A 21,423-nucleotide genomic window follows, 5' to 3' on the forward strand; every position below is an offset into this window, starting at 1 on the left:
AAAATGATTAGCAAAAAAGAAAACTTGTTCACTTACTCAATATGGAAGAAAAGATATAAAAAAAATATACAAAAGAAGGACAAGATTGGCTTGTTATAATACATAGATTACAACATAGTTTTGGCCAATAAATAATACTTAGAAACATTTGTGTAAAGGGAAGAGCTCTTCATACAAGTCAAAATTTCATGGACGTAAATGTAATTTTGCGTACCAAAAAAAGATATAACCTGTTGATTGGGGATTCAGTTAGTACCTAAAGAAGCATAATATAAATATACTAAGTATATTTTAAAACTTTCAACTTGTTAAGTTATTTTAATCACTTTCAAATCTTATGTCCAACAAGTGGAGGATAATCTTTTGCTTTCTTAAGTTAACTGAAATTAGTAAATACACATCTTACTAATTCTCAAGTGTAATAAAAAAATAAAATAAAAAATAACTCTGTAACGACCCGACCAGTCGTTTTGAGCTCTAGCGCGTCATTCAGCGGTTTGAGACCTTGAGCAGTTTCACTTCAGGTATTATGACTTGTACGCGTGGTCGAAATTTAATTTAGGAAAGTTCGGAGTTGATCTAGAAAGAAAATTCTAATTTCGGGAGCCTTAAGTTGGAGGAATTGACTAAAGTGTAATTTTTGAGCATACGGCCTCGAAATCGGGATTTGAAGGTTCCAACAGGTTTGTATGATGATTTTGGACTTGGATGTATGTCCGGATCGGTTTTTGGATGACTCGGGAATGTTTCGGCGCCTATCGTGGAAGTTGGCATTTTGGAAGGATTTCATAAATTTGGTTTGGAGTGCATTTCAATGCTATCGATGTTCATTTGGGATTTCGAGTCTGGGAATAGTTCCGTATGGTGATTCTGGTATTGGGAGCACGTCCGGAAGTGGATGTGGAGGTCCGTAGGTCATTTCGGGATTATTTGGTGAAAGTTGGAATTTTGAAGATTTTTGAGAAGTTTGACCGGGAGTGGACTTTTTGATATCGAGGTCAAATTCTGATTCCGCAAGTTGGAGTAGGTCTGTAATGTCAAATGTGACTTGTGTGCAAAATTTGAGGCCAATCGGACGTGATTTGATAGGTTTCGGCATCGAATGTAGAAGTTTGAAGTTCTAAAGTTCATTAAACTCGAATTGGGGTGAGATTCATGATTTTGATATTGTTTGATGTGATTTGAGGCCTCGAGCAAGTTTATGTTATGTTATGGGACAAGTTGGTGTGATTGGACGGGGTCCCGGGAGCCTCGGGTGTGTTTCGGGGTGGTTTCGGGTCAAATTTGGGATGAAAAGTTGTTGTTGGTTTGCTGTTTTGCTCATAATGGTGTTGTCTTTCGCGAATACGGGAGAAGGGGCACGATCGCAAAGAAGGATTCCTGGGCTGGTGATTTTGCCCTACGCGAATGCGGTGAGGGGCATGCGAACGCGTAGGTGGGCCTGGCAGTGCTTCGCGAATGTGGAGGCCCAACCGCGAACGCGAAGAAGAGATGAGGGAGCGGGGCCTGGAGCAGTTGACCTTCACGAACGCGGCTACTGGAACGCGAATGCGAAGAGGAAATTGGAGGCAGTGTTTCTTTGGCCTTCGTGATCGCGATGGTCTTTCCGCTATCGCGAAGAAGGTCGCCTGGGCAGTGAGGTTTTAAAAACGGGAGTTTGGCCATTTTCATTTCATTTTTCTCCATGGGAGCCGACCTAGGAGCGATTTTAGAGCACCATTTTCATCAACAAGCATGAGGTAAATGATTTTTACTAGTTGTGAGTTTCATACAAGGTTTATACATAGATTTAGGCACAAAAACTTGTGTAAATTTGGAATTTTGAAGCAAAACCTAAAAATTTATATTTTTTGAATTTTGACCACTAATTTGGGCATGGAATTGAGAATAAATCATATATTGAGTTCGTAATGTTATAGATAATGTTTATCTTCGCAAATTTTCGGAATCCGGGCACTTGGGCCCGAGGGTTGCTTTATCGGCTTTTCGAGAGGAGTTGGGAATTTGTCTAAATTGATTTGTTATGAGTATTAGAGTATATTTTTATTGGTTTGCACATTGTTTGATTAGTTTTGGAGCGACGGGCATCGATTTTGAGGTGTTAAAGGGCTCTGGAGCCGGTAATGAAATTTCGGAGCAAGGTAAGTCTTCTGTCTAACTCTGTGAGGGGGAAAAACTACCCCTAGGTGATGTATTTAATGTATGAAACTTGTTGCGGGGACTACGTACACACGAGGTTACGAGAGTCCATATGTAGTTAGATTCATGTTATTGTCCGGGTAGACTTAGGCTTACATCATGTTATAGCTGTACTACTTGAGCAGTCTCTCGCCTATTTAATTCCTCTGTTTTACATTACTATTTGAGACTAGAATTTCTTTGTAGAGACTTTACGAGTTCATGATTAATCACCGAATAATGTTACTCCTCTTCCGGCATGTTCCCAGGATATATACATATACGTTTCATTGAAAGATTTTTGTTAAAGAAATTACAACTCACACGCTTATTTGTGAGTGGGGTCAAGGACCCATCAAAACTTCTTATTCTTATGGGATCGGGCCGTTCGCCTCAGCAGAATTGTGTATTTCACTTTTATGAGATCGGGTCGTTCGCCTCGACATGATTTATGTACCACACTCTCATGGGAGCGGGTCGTTCGCCTTGGCAGTTTAATAGATGCATCTATGGTTCGTGCCGTTCGACCCTCGGAAGTGCACCGTTTAAATATTTTTGTTGGATCGGGCCGTACGCCTCGGCATTTCCTATATCATATCCTCATGTAATCGTGCGTAATATTCGGCAAGAAGCCAGGGTATCTGTAAATTTTCCACCGATTCGAATTATAACAACCTGCTTGGTGAGATCTAGTACACACACATAATATATATATATATATATATATATATATATTCTCTAATATAGTGTTTAAAGATCGTGCAATATTCTCTAAAATTATTCATTTCATATTTAATCAATTTATAGCAAGGTTTCTATATATGGTAAAGTCGTTATGAAAAATATTAACGAATTCAATGGTTGAATAAACCTGTGAATTAGTGTTCCCCTTCTCCAAAACTAAAACCCTTATCACTCAACTCATTATATTAAACAAACAATTGAGCTAATCATATGCTTCAAATAATGATGTCAAGTACATGACCAACTTGTGGGGAAACCATATAATTAAAATTAGGCATAAGAAAGCTACTATTTGTACCTTATGTTTGGTACTCGAGAAAAGCAATAATTGATAGTATTAATGATTAGTGTCTAACTAGATTGTTTTCTCTGTTTATTTTTTCCAAATTTATTGCGTTTTTTTTTTCTTTTCTTTCTATTCGTTAAATATTGTTTGACTTCGTAAGAAGACGGGTATTCACTTAATTAATGAATATTCTCAACAAGTTTTGCATGTTGATTTTCAAATTCAAGGCGTATAGATTCAAAACAATTCTCAGCATAAATGAGAAATCACAATGATTCAAATATATATAAACACTATAAAGAATTCGTGAAATTATGTTATCGTAGGACATGTTCTTGGAGGCGTTTTGCAATAAATTCAAAGTATATGAAAATAAATTTGATTTATTAGTCTAATATTGTTTGACAAAAAAGAAACTCTAATAATTTATAGATCGTCCATTTACTTTTAAGAGAAAACTAATGTAAAGGACAACATAGTGTGCACAAGGCATCTCTTGTTCATATAGGGTCCGTGGAAGGGCCGCAACAAAAGGAATGTGATATAAACAACCTACCTAATGCAAACATTAGTGGTTACTTCCACGGTTCAAACCCGTTATCTATAAGTTACACAGAGTTAGAGGAAATTTTTTATAAACCACTATAGTTTAGAGCCTAATAACTATAATTTGTCTAATTACCATTCGTAACTTGTTTAATTATTACTAACTTGTATCATTTGTATTCAAATGCGCAACGATTACAGCCTGTGTCAACTGTATTCGTTCGCGCAAAGAATCCAACATGTATCAACTGTATTCGTTCGCACAATTGTATTTATTCGTGCAACGAATACAATACGTATCAAACTGTAACCAAGGCGAAATAAAGGATGTATACAAATGATACAACTTGTATCAACTACATACAAGGGTATATACAAAGGATACAATATGTAATAACTGTATTTGTTCCGCAACGAATACAATTAAGATAAATACAAAAAAATAGAAAAATAAAATATTCTTGTTGAGATTCGAACTCAAGACCTTCGCTAGCTAAGCAAACGCTCTAACCAACTGAGCTACAAATATACCCTTTTTTTGTAGTGCTTGTTTCAGCTCAAAATAATTAATTTCTTATTTCATGGATTTGCTATAAAATTTAAATATAGCTACGGATGGTAAATTTGCCGAAAGTATAGCTACGAATGGTAAATAAAATGTAAATATTCGATGTGTCGCGTAATTTTTCCATAACGTTATCGTCAATCCGAGACTGATTTAATTGGGCCTCCCTTGAGCCCAGTTGACATTATCTGCTTTTGAGTTTGGGCCTGGGAGTCACTTCTAAGCCCAATAAAATTGCTAATTGACTATCCACACTTGAAAAGGACCTCACATAATCTGCTTTAAGTGAAAAGGCATGGGCTTGACTGTCCAACTTGCATAGCAACTCCATTGAAGAAGACATAATTCAAGATATTTCACACTATGAGAATTGCAGTGGGAACCTTTTTCTAATATATTTTCACATAATATTAATGTGATAACTTGGTGAAAGATTATGTTATTACAAGTTTGAAATATGAAACAATTTTAAAATATATAGTAATTTTTTGGTGGGAAGGGGGAGGAGAGTTTCCTCTTATCAATTTTTCAAGATTCAAAACTTGTCTGTGTGAGACACTCTCTCCGAGCAAGAAACAATGTTGATGGAAATGCTATCTTAATAATTTGATCTTTCTATTGTTTATTAATAAGTTTCTAATTTAATTTGCTGAGAAGTTGTTGAATCTAAAAATAAAGTATATACAACTTGAATATTGTAAAATTTAAGAAAGACCATGATAAGTTACATGTCACTTTTTGAAACCTTTATGTAGTATGTATATGTAAACTTTTTATAGTAGTCCCGTTTATTCCGATATTTTTAAGAGAACATATATTATAATATAACATGACGAATGATTCCAAAGAAAATTTGGCTGTTATAGTGAAATATTGTTATAAAGGATGATTGTTATAGAGAGTTCTGACCGAGACAAAATTAATGAAACCTTTAATGTTTAAAATTGAAAAGATAGACAATATCAAATTTGGTCCCTAACAAGTTCATTTCATGGCAGTGCCCCCCATAAATAAATCAATTTCTAAGGATTTAGGTAGGGTAGGGTATCTTATCCCCAATTTAAATAGGAAGTATCCCCAATTCCAAACTTAAAAGGAGTTGCATAAATCAATATTTGAAGAAACTTTAGATTGGCTTACATGCAGAGGAACAATATGGGACTGTATCTTGTTTGTTTTTGGCAAAAGAACGTCCAATATTTTAGTATGGTACAAGTGTCAATGTTACAATTAGCCCTTTAAACTGGCTTTGAGCAAGTACCTCGACTATTTCATGTGTATCTGTTACTTTCCGCGTAAATATTAGTAACTCTATCCACTAAAATTTGATAGATGAAAAGATATCATCTAAATATTTTTGCCTTAACTAGAAAAAAGAAATTGAATTTAATATGACAAAATGAAAGTGATGTATTGTGGATGGCCGGATGCAAACTAAACGTAAATTTAAAATTATACCATGGAACAAAGAAATTTTTGGCGAGAAGCGCTTTATCCTCTAGTACGTTTTGTAGGACACAAATCCAAATTAATTAGTACGTTTTGTAGGACACAAATCCAAATTAATTAGATTAACGTGTTTATTAATTGAATGAGATTCAAGCTGGAAAAAATAGTATGAATATTGTTTCTATATAGAAGTGGTAAATGATTCTCTTATAAATGTGCTTAAATTTATTTCTCTATAATTTGTGGTTGTAACAATGTGGTCACTTAAAAGCAATTTAGCATTGATTGATTAAAAAGAAGAAGGAAGACTTGGATTCCTTCTAAAAAAAGCATTCCCATTTCCTTTTCCTTTTTTCTTTTACTTTCTCTATGTCAAGTCTTAAACAGCTTTTGATCTTGAACCAAGAATTCACGGGACTCCCTTGAAATTATTGCTTTGACATTCATCTTTTTTCCCCAAACCAAACTAACTTCTTTTTTCTCCTCAACATGACTATTCCAAAAGTTTCATGCAACTCTCACAGGCTACTTCTGCAAAAAAGACTCCATTTTTATGGCTATTCTTCTTTCAATTTTTATAACCATGAAATCTTTTCTACATTATCTTCATCATTTTTTCTTTTTCCATAGCTCTTTCTTGTAATTTTTACTCTTCAATGGTCTTGAAATTTTTCTTTCCTTAATCATGCAAAGCTTATTCCTTTCTTGTTTTTTAACGTCAACTTTCCTAAAACGCTATGTCTTTATTTAGGTTAAGGCAAAAAAACGTCAGCGCACTAGCCAAACACTTCCAATCTATTTAACAATGAAAGACTGATTCTTGAAAAATGGTCTTGAAGTTTGTCTTTCCTTAATCATGCAAAGCTTCCTTTCTTGTTTTTCAACGTCAACCTTCCTAAAACGCTCTGTCTTTATTTAGGTTAAGGCAAAAAAACGTCGTCAGCGCACTAGCCCAAAGACTTCCCGTCTATTTAACAATGAAAGACTGATTCTTGATCTTCGACCACTTTGAAAAACTTTTTCGGTGTAATGGCTTAATGGTTTGTTTTAATGATAGATTAATGAATTTAAGTTTACCCTTTGGAACCCATGTTTCTAAATCAGTTCATGCATTTCTTGAAATCAAATCACACATTCAGAAGAAAAACACCTTCTGAAAAGTGTGTTTTGACACTTTTTATTTAACGGGGTTGTGTCAAAATTTCTCTTTTTTTTTAAATTTTTTTTTTTTTTTGGGGTCCAATGGCTACTTGTTTTAATCCCTTTAAGCTTAGGAGGTCAAAGAGTAAACCATTAGAAATGTCTTCATCTTCAACAAGAAATCAGTGGAATTCATCTGATATAGAAACAATGGACAGGAAAAGATTTGATAGTTTAGAATCATGGTCAATGATATTAGAATCTGATAATGTTGAAACTTGGGAAGTTTCTAAAGAGGATCAAGAGGAATGGACAGCTGATTTGTCTCAGCTATTTATAGGTAATAAGTTTGCTTCAGGGGCACATAGCAGGATTTATAGAGGAATTTATAAGCAGAGAGCAGTTGCTGTTAAAATGGTAAGGATTCCAACTCATAAGGAGGAGACTAGAGCTAAACTTGAACAGCAGTTTAAGTCTGAAGTTCGTTTGCTTTCTCGATTATATCATCCCAATATAGTTCAGGTTGAGTTCCTTTACATTTCAGAATGATGGCTTTTATGCTCTTTTTATGTTATTTATATCATGTTTACTTGTAATGATAGTTATGCTCTTTTATGTTATTTATTGTGTTTATTTGTCCGGTAGTTTTAGTGCATTACTTAGTGTTAGTCTTGTATTTTCTTAAATCTATATTATTACTTGTTGTTTCTTTCGATTCGGTTTTCTGATTGCATTACTTAATGTTAGTATTATATTTTCGGTTCGGTTTTCTGATTGGTTTGCTTGTTGTTGTTCCTCCCTTTTACCTTTCCCGAGTCGAGAGTTTACCGGAAACAACCTCTCTGTCTTCTTAAAGGTAGGGGTAAAGTCTGCGTACGTACACATTACCCTCCTCAGACCCCACTTGTGGGATTACACTGGGTTTGCTATTGTTGTTGTATCGTGTTTATTTGGTACCTTTTATCTCTCACTAGCACATGTGTTACGTAATTCTTTCCGCCAAGACTTAGGCAGATGGAAGGAAATCCGGTTTTTGTCTCATGTTTACTTGTATTCTTGTAGTTGGAACAATAGAAATTTTCTCTGAGAAGTGAATTATTATGCTGTTGCAGAAGCTAAGTGGTCAGTTTATTACTGTATTTCAAAAAGAATCAACTAACCAAATATGCTACACAGGTGACTAGAGAATTGTGAGATTACCTTTGTAACACAAGATTTTTTCTTAGCACAGAAACATTGATGTCTAGTATTTATCTTTTATCTAAGGAACATACTTCTTCATGTATAGCTTCTCCCTTGTTATAAATACTTAAGTTTCTCATATCTATAGCTTAGCTTCAGCTTGATTATTAGGAGGAAATGCTTGTAAAGGCAGAAACATAATAGGCATTGTTCTGCTCCGCGCGTTATGTCAAATGCATCTTCCCTCTTTTATGTTCAAAAATCAACATGCTGTCCTCGACCATCAGCAACATCAAAAAAACAAAAAAGAAATAGGATTCAGGAAGTGATTGCTCTTTGCATTTCTTGAGAAAAATAAAGCAAGATCGGTGTAGTTTGCACACACTTTTCTCCTAGTGTAATCAGTGGTGAAGCCAGAAAATTCAATAATATTGTTCATTGAGTGGTTCTGTTGTGTGGTATCTTTCAAGTTTTTAGTTTTATTCTAATGAGACTGTCAATTTGGATTCCATAAATTTGTGCAGCTTCTATTGATGCTACTGTCAAATGCTTGTCCAATGATACAGTTTTGCTTACAAATTATCCTCTTTTATCCACAGTTCATTGCTGCTTGTAAAAAGCCTCCTGTATACTGCATTATTATGGAGTACATGTCACAAGGAACATTGAGAATGTATCTCAACAAGAAAGAGCCTTATTCACTTTCAATAGAAACAATTCTGAGGTTAGCTCTTGATATATCGCGAGGGATGGCGTATCTGCATTCACAAGGAGTGATTCATAGAGATCTTAAATCAAGTAACTTACTTCTGAACGACGAAATGCGTGTCAAGGTTGCAGATTTTGGGACATCATGTCTTGAAACACAGTGTCGAGAAGCTAAAGGAAATATGGGAACTTATCGTTGGATGGCACCAGAGATGATTAAGGAAAAACCTTATACACGTAAAGTTGATGTGTATAGCTTTGGAATTGTGCTTTGGGAGCTCACAACAGCTTTGTTACCATTTCAAGGAATGACGCCCGTGCAAGCCGCTTTTGCTGTTGCTGAGAAGGTTAGACTTCTGCACATATTTTTGTTTTCCATCAGGCAGTCGAGCGTTTCTCTTTGTCTTACTCAGTTGCTAGTATTAGTGTTAGTATGATATCTTTTTATTCATAAATTGCTATTACTACCTAGAGTTTAACTGCATTCTTGGATTCAATCTTATTTTATTTTGCTGTCATTCCTACTTGTTGCAATTACCTTTTCTTTTTCAGTCGTTCTCTAGCCGAGGGTCTATCGGAAACAACCTTTCTGCCCTTCCAGGGGTAGGGGTAAGACTGCGTACATCTTACCCTTCCCAGACCCCATTTGTGGGAAACTACTGGGTTTGTTATTGTTGTTGTTTTTCATTGGAAATTTGAGGAACTTATTAACAAGAATAATTCATCTTCAAAATGTTACGGAGAAAAGAGCTGCTCTCAACCAAAAGGAGGTGGTCATAGTACTGATATCGTGTACCTTTACCTAATACGTCAAACCTCTTTATAACAGTCTCGTTTGTTTCGATATTTTTTGGCTGCTATAGTGAAGTGTTGTTATAGAGAACTTATACTATAACATAATATAAAAATCGGTTCCGAAAAAAACTTGGCTTTTATAGTGAAAGGGATATTGTTATAGAGAAGTGTGACTGTACCTTATTCTCATCAGAAGCGATAGCAAAGAATTGCGCTTAGGCACCCTCGCTAATGAAACGGTGCCGTTACAATGGATGACAGATGGTCCATAGTACCTGAAGCACTGGAGTGATCCAGCAGCCCGGGAAGGAGCCTAGAAGTGGCTACTATTACAACACATTACACTTGGGTTTACACATTTATATCCACACCCAAAACAATAGCCAATGCGCAAATGTATATCTTTTGTATATTAAGTACAATATACATATTACCTTATACATAATCAATGTATATTTGGCTACTTGCTGTAATTATTTTTGCTCGCTTGGAGCCCTGGACAAATGTGTTAAAAGCCCGAGACTTACTGAACCATTTTCATTTATATTCTGATGCAGTCTTCTTGATATATACTTCCATAAACCTTGAAGGAATTTCATCTGTTTTTATATCTTTCTTTCACTATTTTGCAGAATGAACGACCACCCTTGCCCGCGAGTTGTCAACCAGCACTCGCGCACCTCATAAAACGCTGCTGGGCTGCGAACCCCTCAAAGAGGCCAGACTTCACAGACATTGTATCTGCATTAGAGAAATACGACGAATGTGTCAAAGAAGGGCTTCCATTGACACTCCATTCAAGACTTGTCAGTCGAAACGCCATTCTTGAACGATTGAAAGGCTGTGTATCAATGAATTCATCTATACCTGTACATGTCTGATCTTACTCTTTTATAACCAACAATAAACATTGTCATTGTATTATTGATCAGCCTTTTTGTTCTCCCAATAGGTTACTAAATTACAACTTGTATACAACTTGTATATATAGTATACTTATCACATCTGATGTAATCCTTGTTATATGATATCTAACACTAATGTGAATGGTCTGCTGGCATCTTAGTATCTTGTACTGTTAAAATATCATAAATTATTTTATTGTATTATGTATATTTAAGCTTGGCTTATTTTATTTGAGTGTGCCAGCAACATCAATTCATATTACATTATTTCATTTAAACTGAGTTTCCAAAAATGCTCTGCTTATTCTATTTTAGTTTTATGCCATACTTTCTAAATCTGTGTATTATTTACCTCGCCCTTACAAAGAGATGCAGTTTTAATTGCAGCCAATTAAATTAAAAGACCACAATTACATATAGAAATTCAAAAAAGACGAATCTTTTCAAACGTCAACAGAAGAAGAAATCAGTACCTCCCGGTCAAATTCGCAAAGGTATATGTTTCTTTTGTTATAAGACTAAAGGGCAGTGAATTGATCTCGTACATTGAGATTTTATAACATATATAGGTTAATAATTACTTTTATACATAGTATATTAAATCTTGAATACTCTTAGTTTTAGGATCAGGAACCCGGGTAGTGCGGAATTTAGCCAAACAACGGTATAATGACAATAACAAAGACAATGGAAGTTGATAATAACGACAATTAAAGAAGATAAAGAAGACACAAATTTAACGTGGTTCGGTCAAGGTGACCTACGTCCACAAGCGGAGAGAAGCAATTTCACTATACCAACAAGAGTACAAAAGAAAGTACAAAATTAGAGTAAATACTCTAATTAATCCCAAATACCCGAAGAGAATAACCTCACAAGATCACTCCAAAGAAAGGGTTCACACAAGTATTTTCCAACACTCACTCTCTTACAAAATACTCTATAATGAAATAAATGAGGAGAAAGAAAGACAAGAGTGAAAAACTCTTGAATTAGTGTGTTTGCAAATGAGGAGAAACTCCTCTATTTATAGCAAGAAATCCTTGGCATAATAATGGATATTATGTCATGGCAAATGTCATGATCCACAAATTTATTATAATGGATATTATGTCATGAACCACAAATTTGTTATAATGGATATTATGTCATGGCAAATGTCATGAAAATTTGGCCATATTACAAATCTCCACCTTGGCCTAATTTCGGCTTATAGTAAATTTGCTCCACCTTCTCCGCAAAAATCCAATGGGCAAAATCATTCTTCATAAATGCCAATCAAGTTCAGGCAAAGCTTGAACTTGGATACTGGAAGAGGTTTTGTGAACATGTCAGCAGGATTGTCTCTAGTGTTGATCTTCTGAACATAGACTTTTCTTTCAGCAATGGTTTCTCAGATGAAATGATACTTTATATCAATGTGCTTCGTCCTCTCATGATACATTTGATCTTTAGTCAAGTGAATGGCACTTTGACTATCACAAAAAATGGTAATACCACCTTGGTGTAAATTGAGTTCCGCAAATAGACTCTTCAACCATAAAGCTTCTTTGATTGCCTCAACCATAAAGCTTCCGCAAATAGTTCCGCAAAATACATAGCCTGTCAGTGATCTTCTTTTGTCAAGATCACCTGCATAATCTGAGTCTACAAAACCAACCAAAGTGTTAGTATTTCTCTCAAACTCCAAAAAGTACCTCGCAAGTATCTGAGAATCCATTTCACAGCATGCCAATGTGCTTTACCAGGGCAAGCCATATACCGGCTTACCACGCTCACTGCTTGTGAAATGTGTGGACGTGTACAAACCATTGCATATATAATACTGCCGACTGCACTGGAATAAGAAACCTGTGCCATGTACCTCTCTTCTTCCTCTGACTGCGGGAACTGAGCAGCTGATAACTTAAAATGAGCAGCAAGAGGGGTACTAACTGGTGTAGCATCTTTCATGCCAAACCTCTCCAAGACTTTCTCCAAGTACTTCTTCTGGGTCAGAAATAGCCTGTTGGCTTTTCGATCTCTTTTGATCTCCATGCCAAGGATTTTCATAGCTGCTCCCAAATCTTTCATCTCAAATTCACTTTTCAGCTGACTTTTCAAATTGTGAATTCCTGTTAAATCCTTAGCAGCAATGAGCATGTCATCAACATATAATAATAGGTACACAAATGAACCATCATTTAACTTCCGGAAGTAAACACAACTATCATACATGCTCCTCAAATAACCATGACCCAACATAAAGGAATCAAACCTTTTATACCATTGCCTTGGAGACTGCTTTAATCCGTACAAGGATTTCTTCAACAAGCAAACATGATCTTCTTTTCCTTCAATTTCAAATCCTTCGGGTTGATGCATGTATATTTGTTCCTCAAGTTCGCCATATAAGAAAACTGTCTTAACATCAAGTTGTTCTAATTTCAAATCATACATGGCAAGAAGGCAAGCAAGACACGAATAGAGTTATGTTTAACAACATGTGAGAAAATATCATTAAAATCAACTCCTTGTACCTGACTATAGCCCTTTGCAACTAATCGTGCCTTATACCTCGCATCTTCAACCCCTGGAATGCCATCCTTTTTCTTGAAGACCCATTTGCAACTAACAATTCTTTTTCCTGATGGCAGCTTCACAAGAGACCAAGTACCATTCTTGTGGAGAGACTCAATTTCTTCATTTATTGCAATCAGCCACTTGGCTGAGTCAGCACCAGAAACTGCTTCTGAATATTTTGATGGTTCTCCAATTTCTTCAGTTTCCTGTGCAACTGAAAAAGCAAATGCAACATAATCTCTAATCCTTAATGGTTGTTTACCTTCTCTTCTTGATCTATGTTTGGCTATAGAATACTCCTCTTCTTCTGGTTCAACTTCAGGAGTCTTAACTTCAGGAATTTCAGCTTCTGTCTCAACTTCAGGAGTTTCAACTGTATTTTGCTCCAAAGTTGATGAGCTTGGCTCAGAAGGAATGCCAACCTTAATCTCCACCAGGTTCTGTGTACACTTTCCTTTATCTGTATCACAAGAACTAGAAGGCTCTTTTCTAGAATGTAACATAAAGGATTCATCAAAGGTTACATCTCTGCTAATTATAAATTTTGGTGCCATGGGATCAGGATACCATAGTCGGTATCCTTTCACCCCAGATGCATACCCAAGGAAAATGTACTTTTTAGCCCTTGGCTCTAATTTTCCATCATTTACATGCATGTATGCAGTGCAACCTAATATCTTTAAATCAGAATAATTAGCAGGAGTACCTGACCACACTTCCTCTGGAGTCTTAAAGTTCAAAGGTGTAGAAGGAGCTCGGTTGACAATATAACAAGCTGTAGAGATAGCTTCTGCCCAAAAGGCATTTGTCAACCCAGCATTTGAAATCATGCAACGAGCCCTTTCCAAAAGAGTTCTATTCATCCTTTCTGCCACACCATTTTGCTGAGGTGTCATTCTCACAGTACGATGTCGAGCAATTCCTTCATTCTTGCAAAATTCGTTGAATTCATCATTACAAAATTCCAAGCCATTATCTGTTCTAAGCCGCTTAACCTGTTTTCCTGTTTGCTTCTCAATCAAAACTTTCCATTGTTTGAAATTTAAGAAAACATCACTTTTATTTTTCAGGAAATAAACCCAAACTTTTCTTGAATAATCATCAATGAAAGTTAACATATACCTGGCATCACCTTTTGATGGGGTACGTGAAGGATCTCAAAGATCTGAATGAATATAATCCAAAGTACCTTTTATTCTATGAATCACTGGAGATTTGAAGCTGACTCTTTTCTGTTTCCTGAACACACAATGTTCACAAAACTCCATATTTCCGGTACTTTGGCCACATAAGAGACCTTTTTTGCTGAGGATGGAAAGACCTTTTTCACTCATATGCCCCAATCGCATATGCCACAATTTGGTGATGTCAGAATCTGATTTATCTGATATTGAAACTACAGCAGCACATGTAATAGTAGATCCCAAAAGAGTATACAACGTACCAGATCTGCGTGCTTTCATGATCACAAGAGCACCATGAGAAATTTTTAGAACTCCACCTTCACCTGTGTACTTGCACCCAAGAGATTCTAGAGTGCCCAAAGAGATGAGATTTTTCTTCAAGTCAGGAACATGTCTAACATTGGTGAGAGTTCTTACCACACCATCGTGCATTTTGATTCGAACTATACCTTTTCCAATAACTTTGCAGGCAACATTGTTGCCCATCAAGACAACTCCACCTCCAATAAATTCATATGTGGTAAATAAATCCCGACCGGGACACATATGATAAGAACAACCCGAATCTAAAATTCACTCATTGTTAGATTTGAAACTATTATTAGTTGCTAAAAAAATAGTTCCCTCAGTTTCATCAGCAGCTACACTTGCTTCGGCAGTGTCAGTATTTTTGTGCTCATTTTTCTTTTCTGTATGCTTTTCTTTGTTTTTCAATTTAAAGCATTCAGAAATAATGTGACCTTTCTTATGACAATATTTGCACATGACATTTCTGTATCTGGATTTTGACCTTGATTTAGGTTTCTCACTACTTGAATCTTTCTTATTGGATCTACCTCTTATGAATAAGCCTTTCCCTTGGTTCCCACTAGTTTTCCCAGTAATATCTCTATCTATTTGTTCTTTTGATTTCAAAATAGATTTGATATCTTTATAAGAGATATTATCCTTTCCATAAAGCATAGTATCTCTTATATGTTTAAACGACTGGGGTGAAGAACCAAGCAATAACATAGCTTGATCCTCATCTTTGATTTCAGCATCTATGTTACTTAAATCCATAAGAAGAGAATCAAAAGTATCAAGATGAGTAAGTATAGAGGTACCTTCAGCCATACGAAAAGTGTAGAGTTTTTGCTTTAGGTAAAGCCTGTTTTCTACTGTTCTTTTCATATATAGGGTTTTAAGCTTTTCCCATATGCCTTTGGCTGAGCTTTCTGCTGCAACTTCGCGCAAAACCTCATTTGAAAGATTTAAAATAATACCTGCTTTTGCCTTTTTGTCTATGACGGCAAACTCCTCGTCCGTCATTTTATCCGGCATCTTCTCATTTCCTTGCAGTGCCAAATCTAAGCCATCCTGAATTAGGATAGCTTCCATCTTTAATTTTTACATTCCGAAGTTTGCACTTCGGTCAAATTTCTCAACATAAGACTTGTTAGAGTCATTTTGGTTATTTAAGCTAACCTGGTTAGATCTGGCTCTGATACCAATTTGTTAGGATCGGGAACTCGGGTAGTGCGGAATTTAGCCAAACAACGGTATAATGACAATAACAAAGACAATGAAAGTTGATAATAACTGCAATTAAAGAAGATAAAGAAGACACAAATTTAACGTGGTTCGGTCAAAGTGACCTACGTCCAAAAGCGGAGAGAAATAATTTTACTATACCAATAAGAGTACAAAATTAGAGTAAATACTCTAATTAATCCCAAATACCCGAAGAGAATAACCTCACAAGATCACTCCAAAGAAAGGGTTCACACAAGTGTTTCCCAACACTCACTCTCTTACAAAATACTCTATAATGAAATAAATGAGGAGAAAGAAAGACAAGAGTAAAAAGCTCTTGAATTGATGTGTTTGCAAATGAGGAGAAACTCCTCTATTTATAGCAAGAAATCCTTGGCCTAATAATGGATATTATGTCATGGCAAATGTCATGATCCACAAATTTGTTATAATGGATATTATGTCATGAACCACAAATTTATTATAATGGATATTATGTCATGACAAATGTCATGAAAATTTGGTCATATTACACTTAGCGATGTTTACACACCTTGACTGTTCCACCAAATACATATTACCTCCTAACCTTGGCTGTCAAGGCTTAGGCATATTAAAAAAAAATTCTCCGCCCTTCATCGAATCCTGCGTGAACGTGGGGATACTTTTTGCACCGGCCTGCCCATTTTTTGTTGCATTTAGCTGTGCTTTGGTGATTAATTTTTTTTTTTTTTAAAAAAAGGAAAATTTTACAATATGGCAGCAGTTTTACAGTATTTAGTGGCGCTTTGGTAAATAATTTTTTAAAATTGCAGAGGTTTGTTGCATTTCGCGGCGCTTTTGTTGCATTTAGCAGCAATTTAAAAGGAGAGGAAAAATCAATTTCCAAGTAATCCTTCCACTTCACTGCTCTTACTCTTGAATTTCTAACTAAATTGATTCATAAATATCAGTTTAAAAAGAGAAGGGAAATCACATTATCTAATGTTACACACAACACATTGTTCAGAATCTTGAAAAAAAAAAACAAGAAAAAGTATTAGGGAAAAGAAAGTGATGGACTAAACATGAATGCCCAACAGAGAAGATAAGTCAACAGCACAGTAGAAAAGTACAGAACCATTGCTCCCTTTTTTCCAAGCTACATATTTGGTCTGTCGGTCAAAAATAATTATATTCGCTAGTCAAATATTAAAAAATATATACACTGATTATGTAAAAATATGTATATAAGACATATTAATATACAAAAAATTTATATTTTGCCAGCTATTATTTTTCGGAGCGGCTAATTTTTCCTCTCTTTTTTTTCTTTCTTGTAAACTTTGTACTAAAACTCTTCTTCGCAGGAGCCTAAACTGTACGGAAAAGTACTCGCAGTATTATGTGAAGATAGAATAATGATTTTGTCCCTCTCATCTTGAGCAAAGGATTACTTGTTTTTGTTTCAATTTAGATTAAGTTCGAACCAATTCGAACCATGAACATTTCCCAGTTCAAATCATTTTTGGTTGGTGATATATCATAAATGATTAAGGAGATTCAATGTCCCATTCAAAAGGTAAACGGGGTATTGTTTCTTATGGACGTCAACTTAAATGCTCAACTCAAATTGAAATTACTAATTAAAAGCTAACAAACTTTGACAATTTGAGGACCAAAATAATTGTGGTAGAAAATGAGAGAAAAATTAGAAAAAAAAAGATTAATATGATCACACAAACACCATAAATGCTGAAGATCATGACTCATAAGATAAGATAGCATAAACAACTTTAGCAATATGTAATTGTAAGTACTCATAAATCATTAATTAGAGATCACGGGTTCGAATCCTGAGAATGAAGTCGCCTTTAATAGAAAGCGCTTTACTCCCAAAGCAGAATTTTCTGTAGCAAATTTGAATTAGTCAAGTCCCAAAGCGGATAGCGGATATCGGGTAGAAAACCACCCTTTCAGTTTAGTGGTAAGGGTTGTTAGATAGACTCTTTCAGAGATGCTACTACTAGCAGATCATTCTTGGTATCTTGTACTACTAAAATATTACTATTTCATTGTATAATTGAGATTGGCTTATTTTATTTTGGGTGTGCCAACATCAACAATAATATTACATTATTTTAATTAAACTGAGTTTCATAATCAATGCTGCATATTCCATTTAAGAATCATGCCATACTTTCTGACTCTGTATATTTGTTTTAGTTAAGCTGAGTAGTAGTTGACCTTGCCTTTATAAAGAGATGCAATTCTAATCTCAGAGGTCATTTGGTTGGCGTGATTAGGGATTATAATCTCGGGATAAAATAAGGAATACTTTATTTTGTATCTGGTTATGAGTATTAATTAATTCCGAAAATTATTTTGTATTAAATAATGAAATTAACTATTCCATATAAAAAAAGTATATGGGATAGCTAATCAAAGAGAAATTATTTTGTCACCATAAAAGCCAATTACATGTAACGCTTTGTTGTACGTAGACACAAATTTATGGTGTATATAAGTTAAATACTTTTCAGATTTCTAAGATTTGTAAGAGAACTAGTCAGTAACTAAGTGAAAATGAATAACCTACAGTAACATTGGGTAAGTTATAAAGATGAAGTACTTTTTTTAGAGAATTACACCTATTTTTTATCAAAAAAATACTTTAGTATAGATTTCCTAATAATATAAGATATTAGTAGTATTTATTTCGAAATGACATTTATTAGTTTTTTCTCTCATTACCCTTTTTGCGTGGAACTCTTTGTACCAAGGATGTGTTTGGTACGAAGGAAAATATTTTTTAATTTTTTCATGTTTGGTTGGCTTAAATAATTATCAAAAGAAGGCAAAACATTTCCAAAACTTTTTTTAACCTTTTCCACCTTATTTCTCATCCCCACAAACTCACCCCGCCCAACCCCCACCAACCCACCCCCATCTGCCACCCTCACCAACCCAACCCAACCCTCGTCCCCAACCCTCCACCCTAAATAAGAAATATTATAATGGTACTTTCTTTTTATGTTATATATAAAGTATTTTTTTTTCATTTCAACAAATGAGTATTTTTCTTTTCATGATATAATTTTTTTTTTAAAAAGTACTTTCTTTTCATGATGTAAAAAAATATTTTCTTTTATTTCAACAAAATGATGTAGTAAAAAGTATTTTCTTTTATTTCAATAAAAAAAGTATTTTCTTTTCATCATGTAGAAAAAGTACTTTATTTCATATCAATAAAATGAGTATTTTCTTCCATGATGTAGAAAAAATATCTTCTTTCATTTCAACAAAAGAAGTACTTTATTTCATGTAGTAGAAAGAATACTTTCTTTTTGAACCAAAAAAGAATATTTTCTTTTTAGTTATGGAGCATAAATTTCTAGGAAAGTAAGCAGCTTCTATTAGCGCCGGACCTTGAGTCGAATTGATCGTGTCATGTGCAACATCCATCAATGATGATTCATTAGTGTCCATTGATTTAGACTCCTTCCCCCTTCTTAACGTAAGAAAAGATCGAGAGGGGCCCCAAAGCCACCCCAGAAACGGAATTCGATTCACTCCCTATTCTCTCTAATCGACTGTAATGGTTGGAGAGGACCTACAACGAGTTGCAGTTGCTTCGCAAGCAATATAGCGCATGCGTCTCATCGTCTTGGGAGCACTCGTAGTTGTTTGAGTCGTTGCGTTAGGGCAATACAACAACGTTATTTTTGTGTAAAAACGTAATGCAACACATTAGTTCCTTTGGTTTTATGTAATTTTTTAGAAGAATAATTAAATTCTTGAAGAAAAATAGAGTTTTGAAAATATTGGGTATTTGGTGGTGGTGGTGGTGGGGGGAGGGGGAGGGAAGCACATGAAACATGGGGACTTGAGGAAAGAGGGTGAGTGATGATAGTAGCATAAAATAATATTTTCTTAAAAAATATTTTTTACTCTAATCAAACACTAAAAAATATTTTTCGAAAAAAGTTTTCCACTCACTAATCATACAAGAAAAAATAAGTCATAAAATCACTCATTTCCCATGAAAATATTTTCTATGAAAATATTTTTCATGGAAAATATTTTCTTTCTTACCAAACACACCCCAAGTTTGATAGGGTAAACTGAAAATTAAAATAAGACTGTAAGGATTTACTTATAACCAAGTAAAATGCATTGATAGTGTAAACAAATTGTTAATTTAAATAAAAAAATTCAAAAGCTATAGAAGTACTCATTTTCAACATTCATGTTGACTTAATCCAATAGTAAGAATTGTTGAACAACTAGTTGACTCTACTTCCTTAAATTCTACACGTAGACCATTCTTTAGGTTTTATTTTGGACTTGGTCTACACTAACCAAGGACATCACATTCTATTGGGTCATTGTTGTATGTATTGACTAATTTTATCCATAGACTTATGTTATTGATTTGTAATTGGAGGGCGAATTAGGGTTATTTAGCTAGAGTCTCGAATTCGAGTCATTAGAATAAAGATTTGTTGATAAAAAACACTCTACTCATTAATGTTTACCCGACATAAATTCGAATGAGACAGGTCCGTGGGTTCCGAATATTGGATGATTTAAATTTTAAAAAAAAGTTGAACAATACAAATTTTCAAAAGGTGTCAAATTAATTGTCGGGGCCAAATTTAAATAGGACTTCCTATTGAATTTTCCTTAGATTTTAGAGATTTTAAGGTATTTCAAAAACGTTTTCATCCCTAACCTTTGCCTTGTCTCCATCTTTATTTACATTTCTCTCTAGTGGAAAATAACTATATTATTACTATTTTAGAAATTAAAAAGTATTTTCTTTGACTGTGCCTTTTTAAAAATATTTAAGTATAAGATTTGTGATTTATAATCTCTATTACGTATTTTTTATTTAAGATTTTATTGCAAGAGATTTACAAAAAAAGTATTCGAATTCACGTTGAAAATTAAATGACTTCAATCCTTCAACTCCAAATGTCATTTCATTTTTGAAGGAGTAGCTATTTTTGTTTGGCTATAAAAAGCAACTAGCAAAATTAACTTATATGGACAAAACAATAATGAGTTTAAGTTAGCCTAATTAAACATGGTCCCTGAAAGTATAGGCTTAATAAACTTAACTAGGGGACCAGATCAATGTATGTAACTAACAAAACAGTTATTAATATTTAAATCTATGTACTTTTCCAATCCATATTAGTTCTTATCTTGAAAATAACTTTTTTGTTTAGTCATAAAAAGACTACGACTTGGACCAATATGGAAAGAATTCATTAAGTTGTTCCAAATATAACTCTTAGGGGTGGCTTGGTTAGGAAACAAGTTATCTCATGATTAATTATCCTGAGATTAGTTATCCCACCTTCCCATAGGGATACAAAAATACTATAATCCGGGATAACTAATTCCGGAATTAGTTATACCACGATTTTATCCCAACCAAATATGGGATAAACTTATCTCAAATTTAATCCTGAAATTAATTATCCCTTATCTCTCGTACCAAACAAGCCCTGAGAGCCGATGCATGTTGACTTATACATTTAACTTAACAATTTTGCATAGAATTTTCCCTTGGTATTTATCTTTTTCCATTTTTTTCCCGATAATTTGTGTGGCGCTTTTCTCTTTTTTTGGCTACATAAAAAATAAAACTGTCTACGAACATTATTTTTGACTTTT

At 34.5% G+C, this 21,423-nt stretch overlaps 1 protein-coding gene across 1 annotated transcript; it reads left to right on the forward strand.

Annotated features, from left to right (window-relative positions):
- Positions 1–6,113: 6,113 nt before the first annotated feature.
- LOC104117573 (serine/threonine/tyrosine-protein kinase HT1-like) lies at positions 6,114–10,661 on the forward strand. The gene is made up of 3 exons (XM_009628639.4): positions 6,114–7,430; positions 8,690–9,145; positions 10,226–10,661. The coding sequence occupies exons 1-3, from the start codon at positions 7,011–7,013 to the stop codon at positions 10,472–10,474; spliced, it is 1,125 nt and encodes a 374-aa protein (XP_009626934.1). The 5' UTR covers positions 6,114–7,010; the 3' UTR covers positions 10,475–10,661.
- Positions 10,662–21,423: the final 10,762 nt, after the last annotated feature.

The sequence above is a fragment of the Nicotiana tomentosiformis genome, chromosome 5 (assembly GCF_000390325.3).
Source record: "Nicotiana tomentosiformis chromosome 5, ASM39032v3, whole genome shotgun sequence".
Taxonomy (NCBI): domain Eukaryota; kingdom Viridiplantae; phylum Streptophyta; class Magnoliopsida; order Solanales; family Solanaceae; genus Nicotiana; species Nicotiana tomentosiformis.

What these genes read in the sequence shown, in the direction of transcription:
- LOC104117573 (XM_009628639.4), top strand. Translation starts at nt 7,011, where the DNA reads ATGGCTACTTGTTTTAATCCCTTTAAGCTTAGGAGGTCAAAGAGTAAA. An exon ending in ATCATCCCAATATAGTTCAG is followed by an intron (nt 7,431 to 8,689) that starts GTTGAGTTCCTT and finishes TTTTATCCACAG; the next exon opens with TTCATTGCTGCTTGTAAAAA. An exon ending in CTTTTGCTGTTGCTGAGAAG is followed by an intron (nt 9,146 to 10,225) that starts GTTAGACTTCTG and finishes ACTATTTTGCAG; the next exon opens with AATGAACGACCACCCTTGCC.